General features: G+C 41.9%; 1 protein-coding gene across 3 annotated transcripts in view; it reads left to right on the forward strand.

Annotated features, from left to right (window-relative positions):
- Positions 1-10293: 10293 nt before the first annotated feature.
- The window catches only part of rptor (regulatory associated protein of MTOR, complex 1), a 92531-nt gene continuing 88650 nt past the window's right edge, over positions 10294-14174 (forward strand). For all 3 annotated transcript variants that reach the window (XM_053498009.1, XM_053498010.1, XM_053498012.1), the window contains exons 1-2: positions 10294-10724; positions 12501-12675. In XM_053498009.1, coding sequence (XP_053353984.1) covers positions 12508-12675 — 168 coding nt within the window. In that variant the 5' untranslated portion in view covers positions 10294-10724; positions 12501-12507. The remainder of the gene's footprint in view (positions 10725-12500; positions 12676-14174) is intronic.

A 14174-nucleotide genomic window follows, 5' to 3' on the forward strand; every position in this document is an offset into this window, starting at 1 on the left:
TTATTGAATTTCCCTTGAACGCTTCCTATAGTTTCACACAGTGTGTGTGTGAGTGTGTGAGTGTGTGTGTATGTGCTAACGAGCGCCAGCAATCTGCACTCGAAGGTCTGCATTCGATCGACACAGCAGTGCGAAAGGAAACCTCGTTACAGCCTGAAAAATGGCCGCCGAGGAGCCACGATGTGTTTATCCATTCTCTGTTCAGTGTGTGTGTGTGTGTGTGTGTGTGTGCGCTTAATTGCACACAGGAGAAGCATATTTGTTTTTTGAGTTGATGAGGATCAGAACACACACACACACACACACACACACACACACACACATTATCAGCTCTGCAGGAGTGGAACAGACTGAAATCAATTAACACACATGATCATTTTACACTCGCAATAAAGCGTTAATCTAATAACGTGCACCATTACAGGAACACACACACACACACTCACGCACACACACTCACGCACACACACTCACGCAGAGCGCTTTCACTGACATCGAACAGATTGATTAGGATTCCCAAATGTGGTGTTTACTTTTCTAGGGCTTCTCCTCTCGACTGCTTCTAGAGGACCAATAGAGAGAGAGAGAGAGGGACAGAGAGAAAGAGAGGGATGGAGAGACAGAGAGGGACAGAGAGAGAGGGACAGAGAGAAAGAGAGGGACGGAGAGAGAGAGAGGGACAGAGAGACATAGAGGGATGGAGAGAGAGAGACAGAGAGGGAGGGAGAGAGAGAGAGGTACAGAGAGAGAGGGACAGAGAAAGAGAGAGACAGAGGGACAGAGAGAGAGAGAGAGAGAGAGACAGCATTTCTCTTAAACACACCCATTTCCCTTCTTTCGATGTTGAATGGTTTGTTCCTCGCCTCTTTCTCCGCCCACTTCCTGTCCATCAGTGAGAACAGGAAGTGCAACTTCAAAGTGACCGGCCCACAGGTCTCAGGTCTCAGATCAGATTATCACTCCTGACCTTTATTTCTCATTTTATTTCTTCATTTCCAGACATAAACTCATCCAAAATTCTGGACCTGATGCGCTGATCCGATCCCTAAACCCTCCGCCTGATCCGTCACTAAATCAATTATAGTGTGGTGTAACTCGGCCGCTCGCTGCTTTGATGTCTGTTTGTTTGTCCATCTGGTTGTTTGTGTGGTTGGTTAGTTGTTTACTTATTTATACAAACATGACACGGGCAAAAGTATGTGAACGTCGCACCATATATTCATTTATATAAACATTGATCAGGTTCAGACTTGGGGATTTTGAAGGCCCTGACTCTTTCAGATGAGAAAGAGAAAATGAGATGAGAGAGAGGGATGAAGAGGGAAATAACGGAGAGTTGAGAAAGATTAAATGGAAATAGTAAGAATTATATGGATTATATAATCGATAAATGAAGAGACGGAAAGTAAGAAAATTGATGGATAATTAAAGTAAGAAAGAGACAAACAGATGGATACAGTAGATAGATAGATAGATAGATAGAGAGAGAGAGAGAAAGAGAGAGAGAGAGACCCAAACACTGGTCTCAATGCAGCCAGTAAACTGTAGAACTTATTTATTACCCATGATGCATTGGGAGTACAGGCCAGGAATGAATGAAGGAAGGAAGGAAGATTAAAAAAAAAAAAGAAAAATGAGAGACAAAAGAAATGAGACAAAGAAGTGGGCAAAGGCAGAGAAGAAAAAAAGGAAGAAGCCAAAAGAAAGAAAAGAAGGAAGGAAGCAGAAAAGTGAGAACAGAAATAGAAAAAGGGATCAAAAGAAATGAGAGACAGAAGAAAGAAGAGTAGAAAAAGAAGAAAGAAATAACATGAAGCAGAGAGAGAGAGAGAGAGAGAACCAAGATAGAGAGAGAAAAAAGAAGAGAATTGATAGATGAAAGAAAACAGATGTGGACGAGGACAAGGAAAAAAGGATACAGTCAGACAGACATAGGAAGTAAGGAAGAAAAAAGAAAGGATGAGCAAAAGAAAGAAAAACAATGGAGGAATAAAAAAGAGCAAAAGATAGACAAAGGAAAAAGGAGGATGGAAGGAAGGAGACAAGAGAATAAGGAAACCCAGAGAGAAAAAGAAGAAAAGGGGGAAATGGGGAAAAAAGAAAGAAAGACAAAAGTGAAAATAAAGAAGAGAAATAGAAAACAAGAGAGAGAGAGAGAGAGAGAGAGAGAGAGAGAATGTAGAGAGATACCATGAGAAAAAGACAAAATAATAAGAGAAGTGGAGAAAGAAAAGGAAGGGAAGTGAAATCTGGGGAAAGGACATGAGTCAGGAGAAAAGTGAGAGAAGAGAAAGAAAATCTCACAAGACAAACAGACAAAAGATGAGGCTCAGAATGTGTAACTAATCCCTCTGGATGGCGCCGCACTCGGATCTCTCTCAGCGGCTCAGTGTTTAATGCCAAAAGAAGGAGCTAACTCACGGCGAAAAGATTTTATTATCATAATCTTATTTATTATTATTTATTATTACATTCTACATATAAGCTTTGTACCGAACAGAAAAATGTCTAAAATGTTTTAATTATTACCTATAATGAGTTATTCCCAGGTATTCCCAGTAACGAGTTACAGTTATGGTTATTTTATCATTTAACACTGTTACACACGTGAGTAGTGACACTGGTGCTGATCAACTCGACTACTTTTAGATTCATTCCAACATTCTCCTCTTATGGCGACGTCAACTGATTAAATGTCACATTTCATTCCATTTAAATACAGAGGAAAGCAAAAAGACAAAAAGAAAAACACTTTCTGGTACCTCTGTCTTTTCTGTTACTTTTTTTTTTATCTCTTATCCTTTAATCACCTGCATGTGGAGCTCTGAACATCCACTAAAGCAGGTGTGTAACTCCACACTCAACACCAGGAGCTTTTATCGAGTAAAAACTGCTCTAACTTGGCCCAAAGGAGTGGACGAGTGTGGAGCATCAGAGGAGTTCGTTTCTTCCTGGAGCGAACGCGTGTATGAGTTCAGTAGAAGTGAATGTATATGATTTCTTTAGAAGCGAGCGCGCATGATCTCAGCAGGAGCTCGTTTCACACGTCTTATTCGACCGACTCTCAGTGTGTAGCCTCGCTTCACTCCTCAGTTCTATACCATGTGTTTCATAAAGTAAAAAAAATCTCCTCTACACCCACTCCTCCTGAGTCACACTTCGCACTCTTCAGCTTCCAAGTCACTTCTCATCAGGTTCCTCCAGCAGCTCCTGAAAGGAAACGAAGCCCGGACAATCTTCAGACATGATCACTGCCTGAGAAGGTCCCAGCCTCCAACGTGTCCAGGACGAGATTGGTTACGCTGCTCCGTGACCGCTGCTACTGTAGGAAAGCTCAGGCTACAGAGGTTCGATTGGTTTGTACAAGTTGAGAGGAAATGACTGTTTCCTAAGTTGGAATAAGATGCAGAGGACTGAAAGGTTTTGATTAGCTTTGAGAGACCTGGAGATCAAGAGGTGGATTAAAGTTACATGTGGCCTGGCTTTGATTGATAAGATTGAAGAAAGAGAAAGTCAGAGATCCATTGGTTTGTTGTGAAGCTGAAGATTGGTAGATCATTGGTTGCAAGTTCAAATCCAAGAAATTTGAACATGTTGATGAAGCAAAGAAAACTTTGCTTCATCCGCTTCAACTTTCCTTTTTCCTTGGAGTGGATGATTGTTCCTAGATTAATTCTCACTTTTGTAGTACTTTATGGACAGGAACCTTCTGTTCTTCATGCTAAGAAACAAAGGTACAGCTGAGAAGTTCCTCCTTAACCTATTAAAATGATAAAACCCCAAACCATAACGCTACCAACATAGTTAAAGTGTTTTTTTTTGTTTGTTTTTATTTACCAGAGCAAATATCAATATACCTGAATTACCAGAAAACCACTTGGGATCTCTTGAAGAAGACACCTAACAGGAAACTATGACTACAACAATTTAGGATCGGACAGCTTGTCCTTTCTTCACATATCCCAGCATCTTGGGACAGGCTGGAGTCCCATTATACAGCACTATGGAGCAGACAGGGTTAAGGGGTTTGCTCAAGGGCCCAACAGCTGGGGCTCGAACTACTGACCTTGCGAGAATCAAAGCCTAATACACTGAGCCAAAACCGCCTCAAATTTAAACCTCAGCAACTTGGATTATAGATTATAATGTTTAACTACTTTTTTAATAATAAAAAATTATTTTATTGCTCTATATCCCTGTATACTCATCAATTGTGGGAAGTTAAATGACAAAAAAATGTCTCAAGTACATTATCCAGATGATCCCCCCACCAAAAAAAATAGTTGGCGCCTGGTAAGACTGCATCAGGCATATCCCTTGACTCAGGCCCTAAGAAGTTGAATGAAGGTCAAGGACCTTGCTCAAGGGCCCATCCTGGGATTTATTGCTGGGATTTGAGCTCACAACCTTCACATGGGATGTTTAATCAAAATCATGTGGAATGTGTTCCAGAGCGTTGCTAAACATACCAGAGTTCCTCATCGGTCTGTGTTACAGACGTTACAACTTCCACAGCTTGTTTTCTCTGCTTCACACACAGACTTGGATAGAACTATGGACGCTCTTGCAGAAGTGGATTAAAATGTTTTTGATCTCAGCATGGCTGGATGGCACCTCATCAGCTGAAGCTCAATCTCATTAAAACCAAACTGCTGTTCATCCCTGGTGACTCATCTCCCTGTCAAGACCTCGTAATCTTCCTGGACAACAATCGGATCACTCCTGTGGCCACTGCCACAATCTTGGGGTAACTCTGGACAATCAACTGTAATTTCTTCCCACACATTGCTAACCGTACTCACTTCTTCTTGCTCAGCATTTCTTTCTTCACAGGCTACTCAGGTGCTTGTTCAACTCCTTGTTATTTCAATACTGGACTACTGCAACTCACTTTTGGCAGGTCTGCCTCGGTCCAGTATTCATGCTCGGCAGCTGATCCAGAACGCAGTTGCACATCTCGTATTCAACCTTCCCAAGTTCTCCCACACCACCCCACTTCTCCGCTCTCTGTATTGAAGAAACAAATATGGATGATTATCTTCCTCAATCTCTGAGAGATGGTGGGACCAGGTGAGCAGTGCTGGAGGATCAGAGGAAACACGGTGTGATTAGAGCTGAATCTGGTGGGCTTCCTGTAGCGCCACATCAATTTCAAAATAGCGATGATTGCCCACAAAACTAAAAAGGACCCAGCACCAGCCTACCTCTCAGCTCTAATCACACCTCGTTCCCTCTGTTCCTCCAGCACTGCTCACCTGGTCCTACCATCTCTCAGAGATTGAGGGAGACATTCATCCAGACTCTTTTCTGTTCTGGCACCAAGGCGGTGGAATTAATTCCTCTAGAGTCCGTAAATCTGTTCTGCTAAGATGCCGACTGTACTTGAAAGAACATGGGGCCTACAGTAGAACATGTCTCTGTTGCAGGCTTACTTGCAAATGCAAAAGTATTATGGGATGTACAAGAAACTAAGGAACTAAATATGAATTTTTTTGCACTGTAGATGGAGAAAATGCACACACACGGCCCTTCTGGTCAAATAGATATTTTTCTGGAAAAAAAACAACAACTAGGAAGTGGTGCATTTTTATGTCCATCATATTTCCTGATGATACGTTTTACGAGCAGGGAGCAGGACTGCAGTACCGAAGGCCACTCAGGCCGTATTTCACTTACACTCTACTGCCACAAACAGCTCCATAACACTCCTTATATATTACACACACAGACCTTTCTACTGTAAGTAGTTCATCAACCAGCCTGTGATTGCAGCCGGTGATTGTTTCATCCATCTCTTAGAAAACAGAACAAAAAAAAAAGTCACATCAACTTCATATTTTAAAATTTTAGACACATCAGGTTTCACAGTTTAAATGGATTTTTTTTTCCATGTAGTTTATATTTTTTTACGGGTGCTTTTTCTAGGTTCTCCATTCATTTCGAATGCGGTGGGATTTTTTCCGTCTATCCATCCGTTCAAGCCGATATTGCTAAGCAACAGTTGGACACGATGACCTCTGAATTGAAGCCAGTATACACACACACACTCACACAATCACACAACAAGGGCAAACTCCATGCACGCAGATTCGAACCCTCAGCCCTGGAGGTACGAGGCGACAGTGCTAACCTCTAACATATGTTTATTTAGATGTGATCCGTTTGTCCAGAGGGTTCGACTTAATTTGTTTATTTTCATAAATCTTTTACGATTTGTTTTTTTTTCATGTGTGTATTCGATTTACTAATCTCACATACTGAACGTCCACATGAGTCATTTTCACTTATGCTTTATCTATTTGACATGATTCATTTATTTAAATTTCATTTAATTTCTTTTTTCTTTTTACTTACAACATATTAATTCAAAACATAGTGTTTCTCACATGCATTTTCCTCAAATTAATAAGTTTTTTTTATGATCATATTCAGAGGATAACACAGAGAAATGCACTTTCTCGTCTTCGTAAAAAGGACACGTAAAAGTCTTTTTCCATAGAAGAGGTTCTGCAAGAGAGCGAGCGGTGAGCGAACGCTTAACCAAAAATTTTGAAGCAAAACTGCAGAACTGATATCGATTACTTCTTCTCTTTCGTGTTGGAGCAGTCCTCTAATAAAAGTAATAAGAAACAGTTTAGGACTGTCACTTCAGGAAATTGGATAAATATCACCCTCGCTGCTCCAAGCAGCAATCCCATGATGCACTGTGTCTCACTTTTAATTAAGTTATAAAGGGGAAGGTGAATAACGTGTGTTCCACTCCATCACATTGCCAGCTCCTGCTGCGTGAACAGTAAAGGACGACTCTATCTCTCACTCTCTTTCTCACTGACACACACACACACACAGTCTAAAATGCCACATGCCTTCACTTTAGTACTTAAAAAGGCATCTGTCCTTGTGTCAATGCTAATCCAGGACAACTTCCCCTCAATAAAACGCATCCTTAAAGTGCCGCTGAATTCTCGATTCTGATTGGTCGAAAGTTTTTATTCGATTTCTCTAACTACAAGATTGATCACAGGTTTATAGTGGCAGGAGCTTGTACGGAGACCATAATCAGATTAGGAATTGTGTGAGGAAGGAACATGATGAAGTTTTTTTGAAGAGATTTCAAGATAAAGAAATAAGAGAGACTGGACCGGGGGAGACTCTACATGTTCTCTATAGTATAACAACAGGAATAGTATTAAATATAACTATAAGGTTGTTCCACAAGTTATCCAAAAGTGGGCATCATTTTATTTTTTTATTAACTGACAGAGGTGGTTTAAATTGCACATGTTGGTAGATGAACTCTTCCTCTATACTACACATACGGAATTAACATTTAAGAAGGTCCAATCAATAAAATTCTAAATTTCATGTTTGTGAAAGCGCAAGGAGGAAGCGCAACAATGTGGTAGTTTCATGGCATATGATATAGAACAAAGAGAGATGTCAGTGATAGAGGCATGGGAAAGTTCACACAATGTCAGAAAAACACTTATAATACACTGTAGAGGAAGTGTTACCCATTTGAAAGACTTATTGCATGCAAAGCCAGATAGTTCCAGCCAGGATTTGTCATAATTGAGATGATTATGGCTTACAGCTCATTAAAACCCCAAATCCACAATCTCAGAAAATTTGAATATTGTGAAAAGGTTCAATATTCTAGGCTCAAAGTGTCCCACTCTAATCAGCTAATTAAGCCATAACACCTGCAAAGGGTTCCTGAGCCTTTGAATGGTCTCTGAGTCTGGTTCAGTAGGAAGCACAATCATGGGAAAGACTGCTGACCTGACAGTTGTGCAGAAAACCATCACTGACATCCTCCATAAAGATGTAAAGCCTCAAAAGGTAATTACAAAAGAAGTTGGATGTTCCCAAAATACTGTATCAAACCACATTAATAGAAAGTTATGTGGAAGGGAAAAGTGTGGAAAAAAATGTGCACAAGCAGCAGGGATGACCGCAGCCTGGAGAGGACTGACTTTCACAAGGAGTGGACTGAGGCTGGAGTCAGTGCATCCAGAGCCACCACACACAGACGGATCCTGAACAAGGGCTTCAAATGTCGTATTCCTCTTGTCAAGCCGCTCCTGAACACCAAACAATGTCCGAAGCGCCTTACCTGGGCTAAAGAAAAAAAGAACTGGTTGCTCAGTGGTCCAAAGTCCTCTTTTTTGATGAGAGCAACTTTTTGCATCTCATTTGGAAACAAAGGACCCAGAGTCTGGAGGAAGAATGGAGAGGCACACACTGTCCAGTGTGAAGTTTCTACAGTCTGTGTTTATTTGGGGAGCCATGTCATCTGCTGGTGTTGGTCCACTGTGCTTCATTGAGTCCAGGGTCAATGCAGCCGTCTACTAGGAGATTTTGGAGCACTTCATGCTTCCTTCGGCAGACAGAAGATGCTGACTTCATTTTCCAGCAGGACTTGGCACCTGCCCACACTGCCAAAAGCACCAAAACCTGGTACAATGATCGTGGGATTACTGTGCTTGATTGGCCAGCAAACTCTCCTGACCTGAACCCCATAGAAAATCCATGGGGCATTGCCAAGGAAAAGATAAGAGACATGTACTGTATATAGCAACTGTGGACCGCATCAGCTACGGCAAAAACGTGTGGGTCAGGCCGAGCTCATACCTACTGAAACCCCAGATCAGCATATACAGAGACAGCGCATCGGGATAGGCTTGAAGGGATTGAAGCAGTGTGAGTTGACCGCACACTCCACTCACAGGTAATGGTAGAGGATCTGGAGGTAATTGCTCAGGATCATTCTAAAAAAAATTAATAAACAAAAAAATTTTTATGACTTAAATGAAAAAAAATTAAATGTATTACTACTAAATTAAATGATTTTGTTGCCTCATGCTTTTTTTTCTTTTTAAATAATGAGCAATTTATAACATAGTTGCAAAGCAATGATGATCGGGTCCAAGCACCTGCAATATCTCTACTATCTGGGCGCACCAGAAAGACAGTGGGCACATGAATTTAAAGGGGACATACAGATACTATTCATTCAGTTCAATTCAATTCAAAATATTTTATTCATATAGCGCTTTTAACAATTGCTTTACACAATTAAAAAAATTATTGACGTCTGTATGGAATGTGAATGTGTATGAATCAAAATGATAAGACTGTCCCTAATGAGCTAGCCGAGGACGACAGCAACAGTGGCAAGAAAAAACTCCCTGAGATGGTAATAGGAAAAAATCTTGAGAGGAACCAGACTCAATATAGAACCCATCCTCATTTGGGTGAAACGGATAGCAGGGATTGATCTGCATCATACTGCGTGAGACTGGAAGTTCAGTATAACTGGAGTCCAGTTCACTATTGGAGGATCAGGTAGACTGTAGGAAACTCCAGTCCTGAACTATTATGTCATAACAATTATATAACTATTTAATTATACATACTAAGGAAGTTATTAGTCAGTTTAATATAGTTGAAGTGTTTAAGATATCAAAAATCTCTTCCTGATTTATGTATCCTTAATGTCCTAAGATCATATTGGGCCAGTTTGGTGGTGACCATATAAATAAATCCCCTATAGCAGAACTATATTCCATAGTGTGAGTTTTGCAAACAACCAAAAAATAACTGATTTCTGTTGAGTAGAGCCAATGACATGCACTCTGAAATTTGTTCAGCACAATGAGATCTAAATGTTTACCGGGCTACCATGAGCTATGGAGCAAAATCTCCTGTGAAAGCCCTGTGTGACACCCAGGACCCAGACTCGCAGGCATCCTGATGGCACCAGATTACACCGTGTGCTGATTTTCATGATTTTTACTATGTTAAGACCTCCAAAAAGCCCCGGATGCTGAGAAAAAAGATGAACAAGAGGGCCCTCCACACACTATGACAGCATAGTGCTTGGGCCTCTATTAATAATCCCTAGACGTACAACATGGTGTATGACATCAGCACTTTCAGAGTTATGATGTCATAGTGCTTGGGCCCGAAATATCTAATATTCAACAATAAAGATTAAGCGCATAATAATATTAATAAAACACGAAAAATATAGGTTAATTTTTTTTCCACAAAATTTGAATGGAATTAAAATTGTTGGTATAACAAATCAAGATTAAAAATAAATATATTACACGCACATGAATAAATTTTATATATTCGTTATTTATTTTTTTTAAAGTCTTGATTTGTTTGTTAGGCTAAGCTAAGCTATGTGACTTTGCTTTGCGCGCGCGCACACACACACTACAGGCGCCAGGTGATGACGTCGGGACGCGTTGACGTCACAGCGTGCCCGTGTGGTGCATTCTGGTCGTGCGACAAGATGGCGGCGCCCTTGCGCGAGTGCTGAGCAACACAACTCCTGTCGGCGAAGGGAAGAGGGATCGAGGAATAAGAAGGAAAAAAAAGAAACAAAAATCGATTTCTGTGCAACTTTTCCGCCGGAAGCAGAAGACGACGCGCAGGCACGTGCAGGGCACGCGCTCAGTATAATGCCGGAGCGCTGAGTGCGCGTGAATGAGAATGAAAACCCTGATGATGATGATGAAGGTGGAGGAGGAGGAGGGCCTGCGTCCGGTCCGTTACCCCTAAAGCAGCCCCGCCGTCACGACCCCCGTACCGTAATAACTACAATAAAACTGTCACCATCAAATAAAGTGCAACAGAAATCTAACGACTATCTTTGGAGTCTTCTCGCGGCTCGTGCTTGAGATTGTGGACGCTGCCACAACGTTAGCAAGGTCTGAGTGTACACACACACACACACACACACACACACAGAGAGCTGAGCCGGCCTGGTGCGTGTTAAACTGCATGCGTGTTCGTGTCGGTAACGTGTGTTTCGTGTGGATTATAAACGCTGCGCGTGCGCACGCAACTACTACAGTGTCACTCTGCTCTCAGCAGCTCGTGCACGCGCGATACAAGTCGCCTGGTGACGTCATAGTGGCTATTTGCATGTCCGACTCATCATCACGAGGACTGTGATGTGAAGGCGGAGCTACGCGTCCTGTCTCACTCTCTGTCTGTCTCTCGCTCTCTTTATTTTTTTCCTCTGTCTGTCTCTCACTCTCTGTGTCTCTCTTGATCTGTCTCTCACTTTGTCTGTCTCTCTCTATCTGTCTCAACCTCTGCCTCTCTCCCTACATGTCTCTCTCACTATCTGTGTCTCTCTTAATCTGTCTCTATCTGTCTGTCTCTCACTCTCTGTCTGTCTCTCTACATGTCTCTTTCGATCTGTCTCTCACTATCTGTCTTACTCTCTATCTGTCTCTCACTCTCTTTATTTTTTTCCTCTATCTGTCTCTCTCGATCTGTCTGTCTCTCTCTATCTGTCTCAACCCCTGCCTGTCTCCCTACATGTCTCTCTTACTATCTGTGTCTCTCTTAATCTGTCTCTATCTGTCTGTCTCTTACTATCTTTCTCACTCTCTGTCTCTCTACATGTCTCTTTCAATCTGTCTCTCACTATCTGTCTCACTCTCTATCTGTCTTACTCACTATCTGTCTCTCAACTAATTTTTTTCCTTTATCTGTCTCACTCTCAGTCTGTCTCTCAGTAACTCTGTCTCACTTTCAGTCTGTCTCTCAGTATCTCTGTCTCACTCTCTATCTGTCTCACCCTCTGTCTGTCTCTCACTTTCTGTCTGTCTCTCATTATCTGCCTCTCTCTTATTTTTCTCTCTATCTGTCTCACTCTCTGCTTGTCTCCCTACATGTCTCTCTCACGATCTGTCTCTCTTGAACTGTCTCTATCTGTCTGTCTCTCACTATCTTTCTCACTCTGTCTGTCTCTCTACATGTCTCTCTCGATCTGTCTCTCACTATCTGTCTCACTCTCTATCTGTCTTACTCACTATCTGTCTCTCACTTAATTTTTTTCGTTTATCTGTCTCACTCTCAGTCTGTCTCTCACTATCTCTGTCTCACTTTATCTGTCTCTCTCTTATTTTTTTCCTTTATCTGTCTCTCTCACTATGTGTGTTTCTCTCGAGCTGTCTCTATCTGTCTGTCCCTCACTACCTTTCTCACTGTGTCTCTCTCACTATCTGTCTCATTCTCCATCTGTGTCTCTATCTGTCTAGCTCTCATCACCTGTCTCATGCAATCCTTTTTCTCTCTTTCTGTGTGTGTGTTTTATTTCTTTTTTACCTCCGCAGCTGCTACATTACATATAGTCTATTTAGATTACAGAATGACATGTTGTACTTTTTGTCCTTTTCCGGTTATATTTAACGCCCTGGAACACGACAAGCGTTCCGGAACATCTATGAAACCAGTTCTAACCAGATGTGGGCAGTCGTTCCATCATCAACCTTTTGTTCTCTTCACTCTCTCTCTCTTTTATTTTATAAGACGAAGGGAAAAACAATGTAACTTGTGTTATTAAAAAACTCCAGCGGAGTGTAAATTCCTCTGTCCTGCAGATGTCATAAATATTGGAACGGAGTATACATCTGTATAAAGTTCATATAACCTCACAAGTTTAACAAAAAAAAAGTGTGTGTGTGTGTCAGGAGCCTGATGAAAATGGACGTGGATCATCTGCACTCGCCCGCCGTGGCGCTGTCTGAGGAAGACGAGGCTGACATGAGCGACTGGAATCTTCCTCTCGCTTTCATGAAGAAGCGGCACCTGGAGAAGATCGAGGGCTCGAAAGCGCTCGCGCAGAGCTGGAGGATGAAGGACAGGGTAAGTGTGTGTGTGTGTGTGTGTGTGTGAGGGTGTGTGTTTAAAGACCTGGAAAGCAGATGTGTGGATTTTTATTTTTTTTGGATCGTGATGATGTTTAACAGATCAGCTCAGTGGGCGGAGCTACAGGAGAGTGTGTGTGCATTAGTGTATTCTGTCTAGGAACGTTCATTACCACTGACACAAAAACACATGACAGAGAGAGAGAGAGTGAGAATGAGGGGATAGGAAAAAATAAAGAATAGAAAAAAAAGAAATACTCAAGGGATGAAGGGAAGAAAGAGAATAGAGATGAGCAAAAGAGGTGAAAATGAATGAAAGGTCAAGTTTGGACAGGAGAAAGAGAAAGAGAAACGAAAAAAGACAATGAAAAACAGAAGAGAAATAAAAAGAAAGAAGGGACGATGTATTTATTGTAAACTTGTGTGTTTATTCTTGAGTGTGTACATAAGTGTGTGAGGGGAGATACGAGGTGTTGTGTTTATTAAAAATTCATCTGTGTGTGTGTGTGTTTATAAACAATCTCGCTGTACGCTTTTTTTGTATGAAATATTTACGCCCTGAGTGACTTTCTGTAAATGAAAGGATCAATGTAAAATTACAATATCATCGTGTGTGTGTGTGTGTGTGTGTGTGTGTGAGAGAGAGAGAGAGAGAGAGAGAGAGAGCGTGTGTGTGTGTGTGTGTGTGTGTGTGTGTGTGTGTGTGTGTTCCCTCCAGCCTCGGGCTTTAGACACTGAAGTTTCATAACCTCGTCAAGCGCAGGGACAATTTGTGGAAATTCATTTTGCATTTCTGTTTGTGTTTCTCTTCCTCGCTGAGGAATGTGATCAGATGAAGTTCAGTATCGCGTATGTGCGCACTTGCTCGTCTTTATGAGGCTCGCGGCGACCTCCTGCAGCCTTGTGACGACTCTTTCAGAATGTTTAAGTGACGGTAGGCGGAACACACAGTTCTGTTTATTCACAAAGGAAAACTGCACCACACGGCAACATGACGCACTGATAGTGAGAGACAGATCGAGAGAGACAGATAGAGAGTGGGACAGATAATGAGAGACAGACAGAAAGTGAGAGAAAGACAGAGCGTGAGAGACAGATCGAGCGGCGACATGACAGGACGCACTGCAGCGACAACATGACAGGACGCACTACGACGACGACATGACAGGACGCACTGCAGCGACGACATGACAGGACGCACTGCAGCGACATGGCACTATAGCTATATGACGAACTACAGTGACAACTGACAGGATGACACAACAGCCACATGACACCACAGCGTCATCAAACATGACAGCGACAACAACCCCCCCCCATCAAAAAATAAATACTATCCACTTCCCAACAGTGCTTGGCTGATGGTACTTCGTTAGTAACCTAGTAACCCAATCTGAAATGATCTATCCAATAATGGAAACTGCAAAGTACTATAGAGTCGCTCTGGATTAGAGAGTCTGCAAAATACATAAATGTAAATGACGCACCACAGCGACA

The sequence above is a fragment of the Clarias gariepinus genome, chromosome 6 (genome assembly GCF_024256425.1).
Source record: "Clarias gariepinus isolate MV-2021 ecotype Netherlands chromosome 6, CGAR_prim_01v2, whole genome shotgun sequence".
NCBI lineage: Eukaryota > Metazoa > Chordata > Actinopteri > Siluriformes > Clariidae > Clarias > Clarias gariepinus.